The sequence below is a fragment of the Oncorhynchus keta genome, chromosome 15, assembly GCF_023373465.1.
Source record: "Oncorhynchus keta strain PuntledgeMale-10-30-2019 chromosome 15, Oket_V2, whole genome shotgun sequence".
In the NCBI taxonomy this organism is placed as follows: Eukaryota; Metazoa; Chordata; class Actinopteri; order Salmoniformes; family Salmonidae; genus Oncorhynchus; species Oncorhynchus keta.
The window spans coordinates 42,155,242-42,177,957 of NC_068435.1; the positions used below are offsets into that span (position 1 = coordinate 42,155,242).

A 22,716-nucleotide genomic window follows, 5' to 3' on the forward strand; every position below is an offset into this window, starting at 1 on the left:
AATAAACCGTAATTTCTATTATTTGTCATGCATTGAAACTGTACCATAAAACGATAAAAGATCAAAGCAATATGTCTCACTGTTAGAATTATTTTATTTTATATGACATGTTGACATATGACCATATTACGCACCACGCTTTCCCGGAAATAAAGTGAATTTGGCGCGAGACGCTGAGCGAACTTGGTGATGGAACGTCAGAGACACGCCCCCAGCTTCTCCTACCATGTGGTTGATATAAACACAGTTCACTTTCGTGATAAGCTTTTTGGCTTCAACATTTTCTTAACTGTGCGCTCATTAACAGCTGTCAGCATGTCTGTGTCCGTCGACGTGAATTTTCAAACCCAGATTGTGTCTGTTTTGGATTCACTTACAAAGGTGGCCGTCGTGGAAATAACGAAACTGTTCGAGTGTCACTTCCTTGCTAAAGGAACCACCGTTCTCATTGAAGGGCGGACAGAGCAAAATGAAATCCTGCAAACGGTGGACTCTGTCAAAAAGTCAGGCAAGAAATGTCTTCGCAGTATCGGAGTTCAAGTGGATGAGGAGTTAACTGGTATATGAAAGTGTTACTTCATCACACTGTAACGTTGTTGCTGTTAAGATCCCAGTGAACCAGTTTACCCACGGATCTTGCTGCTGGATACTTTGTTGCAACTAGCAAGTAGTACAATCATGTTCTCGGGGGAGCCGTATGTAAAATTGTCACATATGGATAAATAAACACGGGTTAGTTTGCGTCATGACTCAGTCTTATTATTCTCGCTGAATGTGACTGAAATGCAGTTTTTATTTTTGACATGTTGGAAGGAATTGGGATACTGTAAAATATATATGACTGACAAATTGTCAACAGACAACATTTGAAACAAAAAAATTAAAAAGTTATGCACAATTAGTGATTTATTTAACCTCTACATTGTTATGCATGTCAGTGCTGATCAAACCAATGGAATGTTTGTGTGCTTTTCTCTCCCCCCTTCCATTCCCTCTAGCCCCAAAACAGTGCTCTGTCTCAAAGGCGAGCAGTGAGGAGGGTCCTGCACATCATATCACCCTGTTGGAGGCTAATCAGCCTGCTGACCTAAAGTGCTATGTTCTAGAACACAAGGTAAGGTCAGTGAATCAGTGTTTGAGGTTAATGTGATTAAGATGTATTTGGTGTTTGTTAAAATAACCCATGGCGTTTTGACCTGTAGTGTAGGCTAATTTGAGTTGCTGACACCTGTATTACAAGAGCTAAGTAGTTATATTTTTTGGCTTGTCATCCATCTGCCAGGATGTGGAGATGGTGAAGGGGAGCAGTCTGGAACCAGAATCCCCAACAACCACTGAGCCAGAAGGAGAACAAGTTATCTATTCCAGTAAACACATTAATTCTAGGTGGCGGTGAAGCTATAGATACATAAATATGTTTGTTAGAAAGACTTTGTATATAAAGGGTTGAGGTTACCGTCTAACAACTATTTAATTTTCTGTCCTCTAGCCCCTAAGTATCCAAACCACCTCTCTGGTACTGTTCAAAGCTCCCCAACTAAGCAGAAACTCCAGCCCCTCGAGACAGAATCAGAGAATGGAATGAACACAGAATGGGTGACTAAAGTCATCTGTCAAATGGTCCCAAAGGCAGAAGAGCAGTATTCAACACCACAGGCAAATTGTAAAGAAAAGCCTATCCAGGTGGAGCCCCAAGAGGCCAGTGTCAGCACCGCAAAGGAGACAGCCTTTTGCCCGTCCACCTCAGATGGGGCTTTGGCTCCTGAACAGGCTAAGAGAAAGTTGATATCTATGGGTGCATTGGACCCTCCCTCTGCAGTGAAGAATAAAAAGGTGGACTTCAAGCTGGACCAGATGATGAAGAAGGTGGATTTCAAGCTGGACCAGACCTCCCTGGAGCACAAATTGACGAGGGCCTGCTCGGTGCTGCTGGTGAACCTGCTTTTGGTGCCTGGAGGGAAGAAGGCTAATGGGAGCTACTGTCACAACAGCAAGAGGTTCCCCATGCCCAAGGACCTCAAGACCCACCAGGGCCTCCACACAGGCCGGCGCCTTTGCTGCTTCACTCAGTGTGGGAACGATGTCTGGCGGCTTCAAAGTGTCCTCTCCCCGAGCCACTCCTACGGTTGCAAGATCTGCGGGAAGAGTTTCAAACGCAGGAAGATCTTGAGGAGGCACGAGTGCTTCCACAACGGGGAGAAGCCCTATTCATGCTACCAGTGCTCAAAGATGTTCGCCCTGCGGAAAAGCCTTCGCAGGCATGAGAGGTTCCACACGGGGGACAAGCCTCACAGCTGCCTCCAGTGTGGGAAAAGCTTCCGGCTTAGGGACAATCTGAAGGCTCACCTGCGCTTTCACACAGGTGAGAGACCTTTCACCTGCTCCTTCTGCTCCAAGAGCTTCAGAATCCTCAGGAACCTTGAGGAACACAGCGTTGATCACTTGGGAGTGACAGCGAAGTAGCTCACTTTCCTACAAAGAGAGCTGTTCCTAAGCATTAGCACCTAGCAGCCTTTATCGGCTGGTTGTGTAAGCCGCATTACAAAGCTTATCTACCTCTAACTGAAACTACTAAATGTCCATTCCTCATTTATAACTTATTGTTCAGCATTGGTTGTTTTTGAATGATTTTTGAATGTTTTTCCAGGCACCGATTTATGCCTAGTTCTAAACCAAAAAGTTATTGCAATGGAGATTTTCTATCGAGCATCATGGACTAGGCTTAATCTGGGTCTGGAAAACTGGCCCCTAGGTCTTTAAACTATTTCTTTGGCCAAAACACTATGGACATGGAACTGTTGAATGTCTCTTTGAAGAATACATAGCGTTGTACATTGGCCAGGGCTGAGATTAGTGTGAGGTCTTTCTCAGACAATCTGTTTTCATGATACATCTTTTCACTTTGTAGTAAATACAAACAGATTGTTCTTTTGTGTATTTTGGTTTGCAAGTAGTTGTAAAGGTAGGCTTAAATTGTTTGTTTTATACTTTTATCTTGAACCATTATGCCAAATACTATAGTAATGCAGCAACTGTCTCTCCTTATCTTTGTTCATAGTGCTGTTTTTGTCAGGAAAACACCATCCTTAAACTTCCCTGACGTCTACACAGGAAAAAGTATCTAAAGACACATGACTTAGTTTAAAATTAAAAGAATGGGAAGTATGATGCAGCCTTTAATTTTGCAAATACTGTAGAAGTTATTTAATATTTTTTTGATTGAAGCTGATGTCTGAATTGTGATTTGCTGTAGATATATCAAATATGACTACATGGCTTTTTTTAAAATCCAAAATTGGGGGGGAGAATGTTCATCCATTTTAGAATAAGGCTGAAACATAACATGTGGAAAAGTCCAGGGGTCTGAACTTTCCTAATGCACTGTAATTCCCTGCGTTTGCGTGAAAAGGTCTGTTTTATGGTATGCACTGTGGTTGGCCCTTTTGTCTGGCAATAAAAAAACACCACTTGTATTATTGGTTTCACTAATGCCTTATAAAAATTGACACATCAGAAGTGTCTGGTTGTGTGAATCTCGTCTCTTTTGTTACAAACGTTAATGTATGTTACAGTAGTTTATTTTATAGCTTATTAAAGCTCATTATTAAAAAAGTAGCTCAAAAGATATAACTGCAGACTACTTCCCTGTTGTGAAGTGGCTCCAATGACAGTTGAGTCTAGCCCCGCCTCCAAAGGAAGTATACACAGGGAGCTTTGCTTTCACTTTTGAATGTTTGCACTGTATACAGTGAAGTACACACAGTCAAGGACCGAAAGCTGATTTTACAGGTAAATTGTTGCATTTTGTGTGATTTAGCGGCAGTGCACAGACCTTCCCATGTCTAATTGCCTACTACGCTAACATGCCATTCCTTCAGCAGCTGGCTACTATTTGAAACGGACATTTTGGAGCACCACCTACAGCAGTCAGGGGATACTTCATTTCTTTTAACCTTATACTCCAATCTTTGAACAGCAGGAAAGGGAGCAAGATGGACGAAGACTGTACCATTCCTCTGTCAAGCAAAACCCAGCTTGAGGTGTTGCTGACATGCCCAGTGTGCCATGACATATTTAAAGACCCGCACCAGCTGTCCTGTGGGCACAGCTACTGTATGGTGTGTCTGGAGGGCATAATAGACTTCGGTTCAAACATGCCCTTCCGCTGCCCAGACTGCAGGGCCTACTTTGGATCCACGATTGACGTCCAGAAGAGCTATACCCTGGCTAACATCGCAGAGGACTTCAGAGAAAACCTAAAGGTGCTCCTCTCAATTTGTTCACAGATCTGGTTTATTACTTTTGCCAAGAATTCTGTTCCATTTATCATAATTTGTGTCTCTATCGATCTGTCAGACCCGAGGCCATTATGAATCACTACGCCGGGCAGACATTTGATTTCCATAGGCTGGCCAGCTATTTGTGAACGATTTTTAAAATGGGTGTAATAGTAAAGACCATAGGCAGTTCATGTTTTTCAAGTTTTTGGAAGCTTACCATTTGTCCTACCATTTCTACTGATATGCACAATTTTCGTGGAACAGTTTCCTTTCCTCTCAAAATCATTGTCACATGGTGAATCATACAAATGACATCTAAAAACAAAACAAATTCAACTATGGTGAGAGCACTAGCCTCTGATACACTGTGTTCCATTTGCGGCTAAATAAGTGAGAGCACAGAACTCAAGAGAGAACTTCAATTATCAACTAATTAAAATACATAATAAAAACAGGTGAAAATATCCTGATGAAAATTCCGGTTGTTTCAATCACATTCATCTCTCTTCTCCGCCTGTCTGCCTCACTTTCTATCTGTCTTGAATTGAGTTTTTCCTAGTGAAGTTTTCACGTGGTCAGACCGGAAGCTGTAACGAACGAATTTGGAACAGTTGGATCAACTCGCCTATTCCGGGAGCTCAAAGTTTCCTTCGCCAGTGAGCTGCTTCTTCTTCGGTGGGGTTTATCGGGGTTGGCATCCAACGTTGTGGTGCATTACCGCCACCTACTGCAATGGAGTGTGGGCCAGCTAGAGAAACTAAATCCAGCCCCGTTGGTCTTAAAAAAAGAACCACATATTTGAGACTATATCTAATGACGGTATTCTCTTTAAACTACTTCCCTGTATACCCTTCTGGTGAGCTTGGGACAGAAAGCTGTTTTTATGGCATTTCCACTGGATATATGGGATAACCAGTTATTTTGCTCTTTCACACACTGGCTTGGTGATTATTGAGGCCGGGAGTGTTGGAATGATTTTCATTCTTTGTTGACTTGTGTGAGGCAAAGAAAACAGTGGTGAGTTAAGACCAGTGGCAATTTTAGCATGTAATTCTTGGTGGGCCACCTCAACATATATTTTGTTTATATACAGGCCAGCAAAGCCAATAAACAACGGTAAATAATGCATGAATTGCACTATAACGGTGACAAACGGTGCCTACAAACAGTTAGGGCCTACATTACCTGGTTAAATAAAGGTGAAATAAAAATAAAATAAACATAAAGCTGTGCCAACAGCAGAGATTTCTTTTCAGCATCGTGGAGTGAATCCTTACCCCTTCTACACCTGGCTATCAGCAGAACCTTGTCTGGCAGCGAAACAGTTCATTCAGCCTTGTTTACTGCCTTTAAAAAAAACATAGCTGATATGGCTGACTTACTTAAACAAATGTGGTTTCTACTGACAATTGAGATGTAAAAACTATGGCATAAGGGAATGTTGAGCGGATAAGAAGCTATCTGTAACTTCGATTAAGACATTAATGAACGAGCTAAGACCGGCGTAGTCAATATAACTATGTGTTGAGCACTTTTGATATGTACAGCGACAGAATTCAGAATCCATGGGCCTTGCTTACAGTATTCTCCCTGTACAAGTCAGAACGGTAGGATAAATAGAGGGGGCATATCTTACAATATTCAATGATGGCATTTCTCTAAAACAGGCTATAGGCTACATGTGCACCACCAAGTCAGAACAGTAGGCTAAATTATAAAGGGGAAAGTGCCCAAATTATTAGGGTGAGTCACATGGGCTATGAACAGCTTTCTACACAACATACAATTAGTATTACTTTCTTAGCTACAGTATAGATATCTCCCTGGCATATTACACACTTTATGCAGCAGCATATAATATATTTTTGGACTCACGGTTGTGCTGTGCTCACTTGAACAGGAAGGCAGGGCGGCTGTCCTTCTTGTGGGCAAATTTTGTCATGGAACTCTGGCATTCTCTGTATTGATGGTGCTTTAAAGAAAACTGGTAACTCGGATAAAAACAAGGTCGAATCATGACGTCAGTGATCTTCAGGTCAGCGCTTCAAAAAGAGGCCAGTGTTCCCGACTTGGAATTCTGAGTTGGATGACCGTTCAAAATGTATTTTCCTAGACAGAGTTCGTTTTTTTCAGAGTTCTCAGTTGTCTTTAACTCACTGAACTCTGAGATTTCCTACACACCCTCTCCACTGAATAGCAGGCAGAGGAAGCAAAATAGTGATTGCTTTGCAACGCTTGTAGTTAGCCTTCCTTCCAAACCACTCAAACCACTACGATTTCAAACTTGTTGTGTAATATTTATGTCCAATGGCCGATGAGCACTGATACCTTTTATCTCTAATTTCTCTACATATGACAAGGACTGAAATGGATTTGCCAGTAGATTGTCGCCGTGATTCCTGATGACTGCATGCTAGTTAAGATTTTGAAAGTATGATGTTGACATGATCAGTCAAATCAAAGCTACATTAGATATAACTTGATTTGTCATTTTATCTGTGGCCAATGACCTTGATCCTTCTTGTATGGGCACTTCTAATGTAAATCTATGACAGCACCCAAGTAGGCTGGAACTTTCTAGCTCTCCCTGTAGTTTTTGCGGTGACGTAGTGTCCCCATGAGTGACAGAACACTGAGCCAATCCCGGACGTAATTAGAGAAGATTACCAACCTCTATGCTCTGTATTTTCCGCTGGCTGCCCCTCCACCACAGACAGCACTGAGCTAGGCTGCAACACCTGCAGCTTTATTAACTCAATAAATGTGTTTAGAAACTGATATGTGACACACATTAATGCCAAAATAACTTGCAGAATAGGCATGACCTTTTTTGGTATTATCGTATACATTTTTATTTTAGCTAAACCGAAAGGACAAGGTAAAAATCTGTTGTTCTGCCCTTGAGCAAGGCAGTTAACCCACTGTTACCTGGGCGCCGAAGATGTGGACGTTGATTAAGGCAGCCCCCCGCACCTCTCTGATTCGGAGGGGTTGGGTTAAATGCGGAAGACACAGTTCAGTTGAAGTCATTCAGTTGTACAACTGACTAGGTATCCCCCCTTCCCTTTCCTAAACAGATGGGACTCAAAACCGAGATGCTCATGTCTCCGCCCTAACAATGGGAGTCTTTGTCCCAAAGGCGGGAAGACAAGCTTAGGACTGCATATTATTCCTGTAGAAACACATTAGGCTTATACTGGACAGATTTTGTGAGCCCTCTCGCTTCGCCTCTTCCTCTCTGCTGAAACTATATCACCGGAGAAATCATTTGAGCAAGAGAAACAGCGCCCTTCTATATATAGCCCATATATCTGATGCTGTCTGGACAGAAATCACATGACGTGCCATACTCTTTTGATCCAGACAGCATCAAATACATGGTCTACACATACTGAGACAGAGGGACGCTGCTTCACTTGCTTGGACGCTTTAACTGAGATTGATGCGTCTCTCAGTCAAATAATTGATAAATATTTCAATATCTCATTTGGGAGGGCAAGGAAGTACGGTAGGGCGGGCCCATAACTCTGGCCCTGCTACCTGTCACTAGATTGGTTTTGCTGACTTCTAAATTAACCATGATTAACTGATTGATTTTCTGATTGAATTGAAGGCTAAGAAGACAGAGAGTGCGTATTGTGACTGCTGTCCAGAGAAACAGAGCCTGGCAGCGAAGACGTGTCTGAAGTGTGAGGTGTCACTGTGTCAGGAGCATGTCCAGGATCACCTGCAACTCCCTGCCTACATGGGACACCCTCTGGTCAAACCCCTGGGGGACCTGAGCAGGAGGAGGTGCCCTGAGCATGACGATGAGGTGCTGAGGTACTACTGCTCCATGTCGAAAACCTACATCTGTAATATCTGTGCCATGGACAAGAAGCAGATGAACCTCACCGTTGATACCACCAACGTTCTGGGCAGAAAACTGACTGTGAGTTTTTCCCCTCTCTTCTTAAGGATAGCCATAGGAGAAATATATATACAATGCTAGTTTTACATTCTTGATTTATTTTCTGTTACCCTCCTTCAACCAGAGTAAATGGGGTGTAGTGTGGCGGGGTAGGATTTGGGGGGCAGAGAGTTTCTCATACACATAGTACACTTCCAGGCAAGTACTGTAGAAATCCCAGGTCTGAGAATGAAGTGAGGTTCTTCCGGTCTTAATCCAAAAAAGGTTGTCTCTCAAACACAAACTATATCAACTTTATTATCCCACCAGGGGGAAATTTGTTTGTTCATGTGCTTAAAAGACACAAATAAATAAACCATAAAACACAGAATGATACACACACCACCCAGAGACACTGCCAATGCAGGATGATTGGCACAATATTGTAATGTATAATATCGCAGACAAACAAACGCATCGGTATAATAGCACTATTTAAGCACAAGTACATATACACAGAGTATACCAAACATTAAGAACATTTACCCTCAGAACAGCCTCAATTCGTTGGGGCATGAACTCTAAAAGGTGTTGAAAGCGTTCCACAGGGATGCTGGCCCATGTTGACTCCAATGCTTCCCACAGTTGTGTCAAGTTGGCTGGATGTCCTTTGGGTGGTGGACCATTCTTGATACACACGGGAAATTGTTGTGGAAAACCCAGCAGCGTTGCAGTTCTTAATAAAAGCCGGTGCGCCTGGCACCCACTACCATACCCCGTTCAAAGGCACTTCAATTATTTGTCTTGCCACTTCACCCTCTGAATGGCACACATACACAATCCATGTCTCAATTGTCTCAAGGCTTAGAAATCCTTTAACTTTGTCTCCTCCCCTGATTGAAGTGGATTTAACAAATTACATCAATAAGGGATCATAGCTTTCACCCGGTCAGTCTGCCATGGAACAGAGCAGGTGTTCTTAATGTTTTGTATACTCGGTGTACAGCTGTGAGTATGTGTGTAAATGGGTTTCAGGCATTTATGGAGCAGCAGTTCCAGGTGCTAGAGGGAAAGCTACAGGAATGCAAGGACTCTGTCAGCAAGTTGAAAGAAGACTTCAAAAACGAAGTTAGTCCTACGTTTGTGCACTCTACTGTAATGCTTTGATTTGTTTTTTTGATTTGTTGTGAGATTCATAGTTTTATTTCTCTGTGCACAGAGGCAGAACTCTAATTCCAAAGACTCCCGCATTAACAGTGTAACTGTGGTGTTGCTGTGCCTCTGGTTCATTGTCCTTTATTATGGTGAGTAGATCTGATAATGACGCAGTCAGTCACGACTTGGATTTATTTTATATGGTATTAAATGAGTCATTTACTCTCTTACTTGCCCCAAATAACATTGTCAACCATTGACCTGCATACACTTGGACTTCAGCAAGGTGTATGTGTGGGTGTATCAAATCAAATTCTATGGGTCACATACATGTGATTAGCAGATGTTATAGCGAAATGCTTGTGCTTCTAGCTCCGACAGTGCAGTAATATCTAACAAGTAATGTCTAACAAAGTACACCACATATACCCAATACACACAAATCTAAGTAGGAATGAATTAAGACTATATGCATATGGACGAGCGATGTCAGAATGGAACGGACAACGGTACAGTAGAATAGTATAGAAAAAAACAGTATATACATATGAGATGAGTAATGCCAGATATGTAAACATTATTAAAGTGACTAGTGTTCCATACCTTAAAGTGGCCAGTAATTCCTAGTCTATGCCTATAGGCAGCAGCCTCTAATGTGCTAGTGATGTTTAACAGTCTGATGGCCTTGAGATAGAAGCTGTTTTCAGTCTCTCTGTCCCAGCTTTGATGCACCTGTACTGACCTCGCCTTATGTATGATAGCTGGCTGAACAGGCAGTGGCTTGGGTGGTTGATGTCCTTGTTGATCTTTTTGGCCTTCCTGTGACATCGGGTGCTGTAGGTGTCCTGGAGGTTGGGTAGTTTGACCCCGGTAATGCGTTGGGCAGACCGCACCACCCACTTTCAATTGTGCATCTGTAAAAATGTGTGAGGGTTTTAGGTGACAAGCCACATTTATTTAGCCTCCTGAGGTTGAAGAGGCTTTGTTGCACCTTCTTCACCACACCGTCTGTGTGGGTGATCCATTTCAGTTTGTCAGTGATGTGTGCCTCAAGGAACTTGAAGCTTTCCACCTTCTCCACTGTGGTCCCTTCGATGTAGATAGGGGGGTGCACCCTCTGCTGTTTCTTGAAGTCCACGATCATCTCCTTTTTGTTGAAGTTGAGCACCACTCTCCCAGAGCTCACACCTCCTCCCTGTAGGTTGTCTCGTCATCGTTGGTAATCAAGCCTACTACTGTTGTGTCGTCTGCAAACTTGATGATTGAGTTGGAGGCATGCTTGGCCACGTAGTCATGGGTGAACAGGGACTACAGGAGGGGGCTGAGCACGCACCCTTGTGGGGCCCCAGTGTTGAGGATCAGCGGAGTGGGGGTGATGTTTCCTACCTTCACCACCTGGGGGCGGCCCGTCAGGATGTCCAGGATCCAGTTGCACAGGGCAGGGTTCAGTCCCAGAGTTTTGAGTTTAATGATGAGCTTGGAGGGTACTATGGTGTTGAATGCTGAGCTATGGTCGATGAACAGCATTCTTACATAGGTATTCCTCTTGTCCAGATGGGATGGGGCAGTGTGCGGAGTGATGGCGATTGCATTGTCTGTGGATCTATTGGGGTGGTAAGCAAACTGAAGTGGGTCTAGGGTGTCAGGTAAGGTAGAGGTGATATGATCATTGACTGGTCTCTCAAAGCACTTCATGATGACAGAGGTGAGTGCTGCGGGGCGATAGTCATTAAGCAGTTACCTTTGCCTTCCTGGGCCCAGGCATAATGGTGGCCATCTTGCCTGAGTGTGTGGGTGCACGTGTGTGTGTGTGTGTGTCTGATGAACATTTTGTCTCCATCACAGCATATTGTTCCTCTCTGGAAAATCAAAACCTCACAGACACACTGAAGAAACAGGAGACTCTCTTGCACGATGTCTACTCCTCCGTGGCAGGTGAGAAGCAAATAAATAACTTTTGTTCTTTGCGGATGATCAAACTTGAAGATTCCTGTACTGTAGAAATAAGTATGGCAATACATCTTTGTTGCTGTGGTAATAAGCAATGTGATGTATTTGTTTACAGAATTCATAGTTGACAATCCACCAAAGGGCTACAGAAATGCAGACACCAGAGAAGCCCAACGTAAGCAGTGATACAATGGGTCTATAGTGTGTGTGTGTGTGCGTCAGTCTATCACTGATCTGATGTGCTAGTTTGTGTGTCACTGATCTGTGTCCCCATTTGTCTTTCTTAGGTGCACTGACTCTGGACGTAGACTCGGCCAGCCCTTTTCTCAAAGTGTCCCTTGATCTCCAGTCTGTGGAGAGAGTGGAGGACAAACTGTCCCTCCCCAGCCACCCCTCCCGCTTTGACAAAGCCCCCCAGGTTCTTACCACCCAGTGCTACTCCTCTGGAAGACATTACTGGGAGGTGGAGGCCAAGGGCTACTGGGACATCGCTGTGTCCTACCAGAGCATTAAGCGCAAGGGGACTGAGGGCCCTGTTTTTGGCCTCAACAAGGAATCCTGGAGCATCACACACAATGCAAAGGGAAATCTGTTTGCCTACCACAACAAGATGAAGAGGGAAATCGCCAATTCATTGAAAGGCAACCGAGTGACAGTGGTGGTAGACTTTGCGAAGGGAACCATCACTTTTTCTGAGATGAATATCAACCTGACCAAGCTGCACCAGTTCAATGCTCAGCTCAGTCAGCCTGTGTGCCTGGGATTTGGCCTGTACCGCGTAGATCCTCCCAGTAGAGTCGCCATTATAAAGACCCAGTAGTGGCCCTTCACGGCACTCATCACAAAGCACTGGACTGTAGAGAATAACCAAGTATTGTCTCTGCTGAAACAAATATGTAAATGTTTTACTACAACTCCCGTTGTCTCAGGTTTTTATTATACAAATAATGTTGACATTATTCTATTGCATCTTGATTAAATAAAAGTTTCAATTGAAAACAAATGATTGTTTTACCTGATGTGTCCAACGTATTTTTTTTTACATTATAGTTGTTTAGCAGACGCTCTTATCCACAGCGACTTAGTTAGTGTATTCATCTTAGGATAGCTAGGTGGGACTACCACATCAGTCATAGTAGGTACATTTTTTTTCTCTCTCAAAGTAGCCATCAGCGAAGTCTATGCTAGTAGTAAAAAAAATTGCTCTATTAAATCCACATGGCCGAAGTTCAGCTTGATTGCAGTTTAAAAAGTTCCGCTTTAGCGGAGACCCCATTCAAGATAAACGTGCCATTTGTCAGTTCAATCTGAAATGACCTTTACATGTCTATCACAGAATCTGTAAACTCTTTAGCTTTACAGATTGAAGTAAAGTGAGTTAAAAATAAAAAAAATCCTTACCTGTTCTAATGTACTTTTTGGGGGTGTTTGAATTAAGATACTCTTTGAAGAGGTAGGGTTTCAGATGGTTTCGGGAACATGGGCAGGGACTCTGCTGTCCTAGCGTCAGAGGGAAGCTTGTTCCACCATTGGGGTGACAGAACAGAAAAGGGCTTTGCCTGGGACAAGAGGGATATGCCCTCCCATAGGGGTGGGAGGGCCAGCAGACCTGAGGTGTCAAAAACTAAGTACTCAGGGGTGTAGGGTTTGAGCGTCGCCTGAAGGTAGAGAGGGGCAGTTCCCCTTGCTGCTCTTTGTAGTAGATGCATCAACTGGAAGCCAGTGGAGTGTGCGGAGGAGCGGATTGACATGGGAGAATTTAGGAAGGTTGAACACCAGGTGTGCTGGGTATTCTTTAAAAATTGCAGGGGTTTGATGGCACAAGTGTGGAGCTCAGACAACAGCGAGTTGCAGTAGTCCAAACAGGAAATGACTAGGACCTGCACGGTTTCCTGTGTGCATACCCATGGGAAGTAGCAACCCAATTAAAAAATTAAAAAAAATAGGCCTTTATTACTCCTGTATGAGTGGAGAATATTTTTGTTTATTGTAAAGGATGTGTTAAGTAAATTCAGTGAGAGGCTCATTAATTACTGTTGGTCTGTCGCAGCCATCCCTTTTAGCACAAACATTCACCACTACTCACAGTAAATGAGACACCAGAGTTTGAGCTCTTTATCTTCTTTGCTCTTTTATTTAATGGAATAATGGAATAACATGAAAGTCAAATTGACCTTGATTTCTACAGTCATTTATTCACACCGGACTAGACACAGTGGACCTTTATTTTACAATAATCAAAAGTAAGAAAGTGTCTAGAGCCCACTAAACTATATGTGAACAGAAACCAAGAGCCTAGCATGATACCACTTTCCTCAATCTGATATTTCCTGACAGTTACTTAAAAAAAAGAGATGCTGAGAATTTTTCAGAGAACCTAAAGGCAACCAGCAAAAGAAAGGTGGGTATCAAATATTTATCCAAATAGATAAGAATAAAGATGGAAAACTTTAAGAAGCTTTTGGCTGTCAAAACTGACTTCAAAAATAAAAGTATGTGGACACCCCTTCAAATTAGTGTATTCGGCAATTTCAGCCACACCGTTGCTGACCGGTGTATAAAATCGCGCACACAGTCATGTAATCTTCATAGACAAACATTGGCAGTAGGTTGGCCTTGGCCTGAGCTCAGTGATTTTCAACATGGCACTGTCACAAGATGCCACCTTCCCAACAAGTCAGGTTGTGAAATTTCACCCCTGCTAGAGCTGCCCTGGTCAAATGGAAGTGCTGTTATTGTGAAGTGGTCTAGGAGCAACAGCGGCTCAGACGTGAAGTGATAGGCCACACGAGCTCACAGAACGGGACAGACATATGCTGAAGTGCACAGAGCCCTGATCTCAACTCCATCGAACACCTTTGGGATGAATTGGAACGCCGACTGCGAGCCAGGCCTAATCGCCAAACATCAGTGCCCGACCTCACGAATGCTTTTGTGGCTGAATGGAAGCTCGTCCCTGCAACAACGTTCAAACACCTAATGGAAAACATTCCCAGAATAGTGGAGGCTGTTATTGCAGCAAAAGGGAGGACCAACTCCATATAAATGCCTATGATTTTGGAATGAGAGGTTCGATGAGCAGGTGTCCACATACTTTTGGTCATGTAGTGTATGTCAACATGTGACAGCACTATGATCCAATGTACCCTCTGGAATAGAGCCCTTTAGAACCCCACTATGATTTCAGGTTCCTCCATATGGTATACATCCTCTCATAACACCATCATTGTGAATGGACCCGTTGACAAAGTATGCACGTCCGAACAATACAACACACTGAAAAATATATACTTCACGCCCTGTCCTCGCACGTTTTATCTCGGCCGCTGTCCATCTCTAAATGAATCCCATGTGTTACGTTGATCATTTCCTTCCACTGAATCGCTTGGTGGTACATGGCACTCTTCTCCAAATGCCATTTCTTCCTCTCATCCCACTCCGTCTACCTTAGGCCTGTTATCACCCCTGACCCAACAAGACGCAAATCACAATTCTCCCCTTGTCTGGGTGTGGCCGGTCTTTACTTGACAACCATGGTGTTGTGATTCCTGATGGAGCACCAGGCCATGAAGATATCCCTGAAGGAGAGAAAGGGGAGGAAAAAAAAAAGACTTGTCTTTTTAAGTCAACATAATCAATCACGTTCCTTTTTCTATTCCAACAACTTCTACTTAAACTTCCCAAAAAACGACAGACTTTTCTCAGAGAGAAAGGAACACAAATACGTTGATATCCAAAAACCCACAAACCTGCAGTGAGTGGCGACACATTCACTGCTGCAGTACTCTTTGTCCCAGTCCGTGCTCTCTATCGCAGGGTTGGTGCATCCTACTCGCACACAGAGAGTCAGGGGGCCAGAAGTAGCGTCAGTGGCACGTGGAGACACATTGAACTCCATTTCCATCTGAAGAAAAAGAGGTGAAAGTTGAGCAAGAAGCCGAGAGGAATATCGTATTTAACATTGGGTCAGAAACCACAGCTAACCTCTCCCGAAGTGAACTCTTCCGTAACCAAATCCTCATCCGCACTCGTCGTCAAGTCAGTGGACTTCGCCAACTGCAGAGCCACTGTAGGGGTAGAGTATGCTGATGCAGGCACAGCGGAAGTGGTGACACCAATTGAGTGGGCGGTTGCTGTTGTCGTAACAATAATAGGCAAGGATGACTCTGCCTGCAAAGAGGCCGGGACTATCTTGATCTGTAGTGGAGGGGGAGGTGTGGCGGTGATGGACACAGGAAGCCCCGGCCCGGCATTCCCTCCTCGGGGCTTGGCCTGTAGGGGAGGCGGGGCTGGGGAGTGTACCATCTGCTGGAGCCGCGGGGGAGGAGGGGCGTGCTGCATCTGCAGCAGAGGTGGGGGCTGGCGTGGGGCTGAGGGCAGCAGGGTGCGCACGCCGCCAGGGAGCACCGTCACCATGGAGTTGGGTATCTGATGGAGCTTAGCCCCGGCCTGGAGCATCTGTTTGGAGATGATGATCTTGGTGATGGTGGGGGTCAGGGTCGGGGTGGCTGTGGGGCCCAGGGTGGGGGGCTTGCAAGCTCCTGTGCGGGAACGCGTGGTGACTTGGGGGACGTCCAGAATAATGTTGGAGGCGCAGATGTTGGTGATGGTATTCTGGTCTGCGATGTGTTGGGGGAGACGGGGGGGGCGGGCGGGAGCCAGGGGGGCCAAAGGCACTGGCTCAGGTATTGGAGGAGGTGATGGTGAAGAAGCTGTGTCCATCACGTCAATGGAGGGCTGGGGAAATGAGCACATTTATTGAAGAGGTAACAATAGCTTCTAGACATTTACAGTAAAATATTGTCAGCGCTAGAGTCACGGTTTCCAAGCAAAGACAGGCCAAGAGCTTCTTACCTGTGAGAGCTGGTTGGCTCTGTAAGCTGCTAGTGCCTTCAGGTACTCCTTTTTCGCTGCTTCCGTCTTTCTCTTATACACCTAATAGTAACAGGGTATAATTACAGAAATAAAGACGTGAGTAAAGGCTACATTTTAAAAATTATATATTTTATCACAAACATCCTTGAAATTTTGTAAATGTACAGTTAACTGACAAAATAAAGGAAACACCTACATAAAGTATCTTAATAGTGTCGGGCCACCACAAGAACAGCTTCAATGCGCCTTGGCATAGATTCTACAAGTGTTTGGAACTCTTTTGGAGGGATGCAACACCATTCTTCCACGAGTAATTCCATCATTTGGTGTTTTGTTGACGCTGGTGGAAAACACTGTTCCAGAATCTCCTACAAGTGGTTCAATTGGGTTGAGATCTGGTGACTGACACACACCCGTTAAACCCTCTATGCTTCTTTGAGACCCCTCTTTCAAAGCCACATATCTCTTTTTCTAGCCATGGTCTCCAAAATAAAAGAATAATTAACTCAGGAACCAAACCTGTGTGAAAGTACCTGCTTTTTAATCTATTTTGTATCCCTCATTTACGCAAGTGTTTCCTTTATTTTGGCTGTTACCTACATGTGTATTAGTCAAAGTGTATGTACTGTATACCTGTTTCTGCTCTTCCCCAAGACTGTCCCACATGGAGGCTACTATCGTGGACACCTCTCCAAATGTGGCGTTGGGGTTCTGGCCCTTGATGGCAGCCTGAGTGTCCCTGAAGAACAGGGCGTAGGCAGAGACGGGTTTCTGGGGCTCGTTGGGGTCTTTCTTCTTCCTCCCCTTCTTCCCTCCTCCAGGCCCTGCCGTAGCGGCCACCATGGCCGGCTTGCCCCCACCGCGCCTCACCAAGGCAGGGGAGACTGAGGAGGAGAGCATGGGGGAAGAGGCTGGCATGGTGGAGAGGTGGGAGAGTACCGCAGGGGAGACAGACAGGGACATCGGAGAGTCGACCAGCACACTCTTCAGGGTGACAGCGGGACCAGTGGACAGAGAGAGACGGGGAAAGATACAAGGCTAGATCAGCAGATTTAGTAAGACTTAGCAAGACGCACCTTGCCGAAATTACTCAGACCCCTTGGATTTCTTCCAAAGAGTGTGTTAAACTGGGATTAAAATTGATTTAATTGTATAAAAAAAAAGATTTAAAAAAAAAAAAGCAAAAAATACTAATGGTAAAGTGGAAGAAAAATGTATTAAAAGAAATGAGTGACCAATGGACTCATGTTAACATTAGGTACCGTTTAAATGACGCTTAGCTTATAAAGCCTTCATAAGTGCTACATAAATGTGTTACACAGAATCTATAACCATTTGTCATGCTTTATAAAGGGTTCATAAATGTGGCACAACTGAGACATATTCACCCATGTATATTGTGACACAACCCACGGTCAAATATGATATAAACATGTGCTTCATACAGCGTGACATTTCGTGCTGAAAGATGGCATGCGCTCTAAAGTGAAGTCACGTTAGTCACATTACACCTAATTTCGTTCCCAGACACTTTCGTCCAAATGTGTAGGCCTGGTGGTCCAATGCATCAAACTTCATTAGTTAGGGTTTGGTTTAAAATACAATTTGAAGAAGATAAATTGTAGAAATGGGTAGGGCTTATATATACTTATGACTTTTGACTGTGTAATGTAGTGACGATTACAAAAATGACCAAAGATTTACAACTCAAATATATAGTCATTGCACAAGTATTCAGCCCCTTTGTTAAGTCAAGACTAAATTAGTTCAGGAGTCCAATTTGACAGTGTGAAATGAATAGGGGTTGACATGTTTAAATAACTAAACCTTCCCTCTGTCCCCCATACATAAAAAATCTGCATGGTCCCTCAAGCACAGATTCAACTACAAATACCAGGGAGCTTTTCGAAAAGCCTCAGAAAAAAAGGGCACTGATTGGTAGATTGGTTATTACCTATCAGACCTTGAATATCCATCTTAAAACGTGGTCTAGTTAATAATTATGCTGTGCACCGTGTATTAAACCACCCAGACACCTCAAAGATACAGTAGTCCTTCTGAACTGAGCTGCAGGACAGGAATGAAACCGCTTAGGGGTGTTACCATGAGTCCATTGGTGATTTCACAATGACAACTCCATTGTGTCCTCCTCCCAGAGCGCTAAGAACCTTGGCGTGATCCTGGACAACACCCTGTCGTTCTCAACTAACATCAAGGCGGTGGCCCGTTCCTGTAGGTTCATGCTCTACAACATCCGCAGAGTACGACCCTGCCTCACACAGGAAGCGGCGCAGGTCCTAATCCAGGCACTTGTCATCTCCCGTCTGGATTACTGCAACTCGCTGTTGGCTGGGCTCCCTGCCTGTGCCATTAAACCCCTACAACTCATCCAGAACGCCGCAGCCCGTCTGGTGTTCAACCTTCCCAAGTTCACTCACGTCACCCCGCTCCTCCGCTCTCTCCACTGGCTTCCAGTTGAAGCTCGCATCCGCTACAAGACCATGGTGCTTGCCTACGGAGCTGTGAGGGGAACGGCACCTCAGTACCTCCAGGCTCTGATCAGGCCCTACACCCAAACAAGGGCACTGCGTTCATCCACCTCTGGCCTGCTCACCTCCCTACCACTGAGGAAGTACAGTTCCCGCTCAGCCCAGTCAAAACTGTTCGCTGCTCTGGCTCCCCAATGGTGGAACAAACTCCCTCACGACGCCAGGACAGCGGAGTCAATCACCACCTTCCGGAGACACCTGAAACCCCACCTCTTTAAGGAATACCTAGGATATGATAAAGTAATCCTTCTCACCCCCCCCCCCCTTAAAATATTTAGATGCACTATTGTAAATATGGCTGTTCCACTGGATGTCATAAGGTGAATGCACCAATTTGTAAGTCGCTCTGGATAAGAGCGTCTGCTAAATGACTTAAATGTAAATGTAAATTTCAAAACAGCTACAGAGTTCAATGGCTGTGATGGGAGAGAACTGAGGATGGATCAACAACATTGCAGTGACTCCACAATAATGACCTAAATGACAGAGTAAAAAGAAGAATACAAATGTACAAAATATTCCAAAACATGCATCTTGTATGCAACAAGGAACTAAAGCAATACCGTAAAAGAACATGGCAAAGGAACACACTTTTTAGCGTAAATGCAAAGCTCTGGGTTGGGGGAAATGCAACACACCACTGATTAACTGCCTCCTTATTTTCAAGCTTAGTGGTGGCTGCAGAATGGTATGGGTATGCTTGACTGACATCGGCAAATACTGGGGGAGTTTTTCAGGATAAAAATAAACAGGATAGGGCTAAGCATAGGCTAAATCCTAGAGGAAAACCTGCTTCAGTCTGCTTTTACACCCGACACTGGGAGAGGAACTAACCTTTCAGCAGAACAATAACCTACAGCACAAGTCTACACTGGAGTTGCTGATCAAGAAAACAGTGAATGTTCCAAGTTACAATTTTGACTTAAATCTGCTTGAAATCCTATGGCAAGACTTGGAAATTGCCATCTAACCATGATCCCTAACATCTTGATAAAGCTTGAAGAATTTTGAAAATAATAATATTTTTTTTTTTTTATTAAAAAATAAATAAATATTTAAAAAACAAAAATCAGCAAATATTGCATAATCCAGGTGTGCAAAAGCTCTTAGAGACTTACCCAAGAAGACTCCCAGCTGTAATGGCTGCCAAAGGGGTTTCTAACATGTATGGTCTCAGGGAGCTGAATACTTATGCAACAACTATATTTTACTTGTATTCATCTTTTAATAACGTTAGAATTTTTGTCCCACTTAGAGAGTATTGTGTGTAGATTGTTGACAAACATGACTTTTGTAAGACAAAATGTGAAGAAATCCAAGGGGTCTGAATAATTTTGCAAGGCACTGTATAAACAAACATACAAACAGACACTCACCCTGAAGTCATCCATGTCATCATCCTGGAGGGAGCCCGCTGGAGAGGGCGTGGCAGACAGCTGGTCAGGTGATTTGGAACGAGACAGAATGCTCCCGCCATGAAGGCCAAGCCCGAGCTGGGCGCTCAGATCTGATTGGTCAATAGTGGTTAGCTGATTGTGTCCCAATAGACCATGATTCATGTCACCAAGTGGGACATCAATGGTCATTGGAGAGGAGCTGCTGAAATGGGAGCCAATGGAGTGGCCAAGTTCCTAGAGTGACAAGGCCAGGAGCGTTTACTTAGCATTAGCGCTTAACAAAAAGCATTTTAACAAAGCATTAACATTTGAGAAAAACACGTTATTGATGCACAAAGCTATTCATAAAGTACACTACTTACCACCCCTAGTGTTGAACTGAGCAGGGCCCCCCCTCCAGGCTGGCTCATCACCCCCAAGCTTAGGTGCTCCAGGCCCTGAGAGGTTGTGTTCACATAGGTGGAGGCAAAGGAGGGGTCATTGCCCCCCACCACAGCATTCCTCACCAGGCTTCCAGCACCCGCGAGGCCCCCTGCTCCACCTGAGAGTTCCCCAAAATGGGAAACCACGTCCCCCACACTGAGTGCAGTGTCCGGGTCCAGGGAGATTGGAGGGATCTCAAACACCTCATCACCAAGACTGGGGGTATGGAATGTCTGCTAAACAGAGAGAAGGAGAAGGACAACTGTTAATGGGAAAGATACATTGCATGAACATGTTAAGTGTAAATACACTGCACAATGTCAATAATATGTAGTATGGAAACAGTGCAAGCTTCTAGGATCATGATACCCACCTCAGAGGATAGAAAAGGATGACCTGCCCCAGATATGGTAAGGTAATTATCACTGCCCCCTGGAAACTGCAAAACAGAAATGAGATTTAGTACTTGTTTTCTCAGTACAGTGGATCACAGCTCCTTTCAGTCCCAACATATCAGGCTCAATTGGGACAATTGACTCGCCTGCGGACACATACACAACATAGGTTATTTTCATTTCGTGTGAATACTCTTTCCCCCCTTCAGAAATAGGCCCCATACCTTGTTAATTGGGTCGTATCCATTATAAGCCTGTGCTTCCAAGAACTCCGGGTCGACATTCTGACCAGTGCCATCAGAAAGTTCAGAGTAAAAGTTCAGATCCATCGTGACAGACCAATCAAAATTGTGCGACTTAACTTCGAATCAACCAAGATTGGCGAGCTCTTTGCAGCTAATGTAGCTAGCTAGAGATCACCATCATGCCAGACAAGACGAATCAATCGACACACGTTTTCAACCGGTGTGCTAACTATAACCGCTAGCAGTACATAAATAAAAAGGTAGCACGTCCAACTAATGTTAGCTAAGTAACCTCAGTTCACAAAATTAAATTGCAAATAACTGATTTGTTCAGCATTCTCAGATAAGATACTTGTAGCTCATCAAATGAAACTCAATTCGCTAACGTTAGCTAGCTAGCAGGCTAGCCAACAATGCTAACGCCAGCTTCCAATGAAGCATTCGGATATAGCTCACGTTTGTTGTTATTTATTTTCTTACAAATTATTGGAAAGATATTTGTTCCCCATAAGAACCGAAATCTGACCGTAAGATATTTAGCTAGCTATCGGGCAATTTGTCAAAATCACGTTGCTCGGGCTAACTCAGGTCCATATTCAGCCAACTCGACCAGGCTCGACGTTGTGATCTAGCCAATTAATATAGTAGTCGAACAAGTCTGTCTAATCGAGTAAACGTAATCGATCGCGTACTCAGGACGAAATAACATTTCAATGGAAATATCTCTAGAATATCTCCATTTATTTAACCTTACTGGACAACATAGTAATACAACTCTGCTCAGACCTATCCAAAATGTATAGGAAATTGGGATATGGGTCAATTTTGAATTATGCCCAACAACTTCTCGAAGTGTACACTCCCCCTCGTGGAATTTTAAGGAATGGATTGATGTGAGAACGGAGGAAACTTCCTCAATGCCAATCCAACACTCTTTATTGTGATGGACATAAGACTAAATATATGTTTCAAGACGATCTGATCATCCTAACTTGTAACGGTGTCCATTAAAATAGGTCGTTATACGTGTTCTTCGATCTAAGTGTGTGAGATCAGCTCGGGTAGGAGTTGCATGACAAAGCAAAGGAGTTGAGTCCAGCGAGAGAACCTCTTGTTTACATTGAAAAACTAGCTACTTATACAAGTTAGTTAAATACTGTCATAGTAAAAAAAAGTGGTGTGATATGTAGGGTTTATTAGCTAAACAAATAACAGCCAGTGACGGTCGTGACTGTTGGTGAAGTTAACACAATCGTGGCAATTTTGGGAGATAAAATCAAAAGCTAGTTCAAGTGGCAAGATGGCAAAAAAGATGAAGGCGTTCAGTAGATTTAGCTAACAATCATACTCGATCTTCAATAACGAAATATTCGTAAAGTATATCTTACCTCCATCCTCACTACATCGGTCCGCTGCTTTCCTAATTATATTTTGTGTTTCCTCTTTTCGATACTTGGCTTCCGGGTTTCCTTGGATTTATTCTGGGGAAATGACGTCACCCTGTAGCGCTTTCTTAAGACTTCTTGGTACCGATGATAAACTTCATTAAAACGAGTAT

General features: G+C 43.8%; 3 protein-coding genes across 9 annotated transcripts; 2 read left to right on the plus strand and 1 right to left on the minus strand.

Moving 5' to 3' along the window:
* The first annotated feature begins 155 nt into the window (after positions 1-155).
* Positions 156-3,473, plus strand: LOC118394984 (zinc finger protein 184-like). Its single transcript, XM_035788720.2, has 4 exons — positions 156-559; positions 999-1,114; positions 1,283-1,367; positions 1,490-3,473. Exons 1-4 carry the CDS (start codon positions 190-192, stop codon positions 2,461-2,463), a joined length of 1,545 nt encoding a protein of 514 aa, XP_035644613.1. The 5' UTR covers positions 156-189; the 3' UTR covers positions 2,464-3,473.
* Positions 3,474-3,646: 173 nt separating this feature from the next.
* Positions 3,647-12,288, plus strand: LOC118394985 (E3 ubiquitin/ISG15 ligase TRIM25-like). 3 transcript variants are annotated; one of them, XM_035788721.1, is made up of 8 exons: positions 3,647-3,789; positions 3,980-4,262; positions 7,894-8,211; positions 9,205-9,297; positions 9,389-9,473; positions 11,170-11,259; positions 11,390-11,449; positions 11,562-12,288. In XM_035788721.1, exons 2-8 carry the CDS (start codon positions 3,993-3,995, stop codon positions 12,092-12,094), a joined length of 1,449 nt encoding a protein of 482 aa, XP_035644614.1. In that variant the 5' UTR covers positions 3,647-3,789; positions 3,980-3,992; the 3' UTR covers positions 12,095-12,288. The 3 variants fall into 3 exon arrangements, with proteins under 3 accessions (XP_035644614.1, XP_035644615.1, XP_035644617.1); XM_035788722.2 differs by having other exon boundaries at positions 3,657-3,789; positions 3,977-4,262; XM_035788724.2 differs by having other exon boundaries at positions 3,713-3,789; positions 3,882-4,262.
* Positions 12,289-13,386: 1,098 nt separating this feature from the next.
* tox4a (TOX high mobility group box family member 4 a) lies at positions 13,387-22,685 on the minus strand. 5 transcript variants are annotated; one of them, XM_035788732.2, is made up of 9 exons: positions 22,547-22,685; positions 20,892-20,957; positions 20,458-20,751; positions 20,075-20,329; positions 16,783-17,187; positions 16,129-16,209; positions 15,259-16,011; positions 15,024-15,178; positions 13,387-14,852 (listed from the first exon to the last, which is right to left on the minus strand). In XM_035788732.2, the coding sequence occupies exons 1-9, from the start codon at positions 22,550-22,552 to the stop codon at positions 14,795-14,797; spliced, it is 2,073 nt and encodes a 690-aa protein (XP_035644625.1). In that variant the 5' UTR covers positions 22,553-22,685; the 3' UTR covers positions 13,387-14,794. The 5 variants fall into 5 exon arrangements, with proteins under 5 accessions (XP_035644625.1, XP_035644624.1, XP_035644622.1 ...); XM_035788731.2 differs by having other exon boundaries at positions 20,458-20,754; XM_035788729.2 differs by lacking the exon at positions 22,547-22,685 and adding an exon at positions 21,138-22,013.
* Positions 22,686-22,716: the final 31 nt, after the last annotated feature.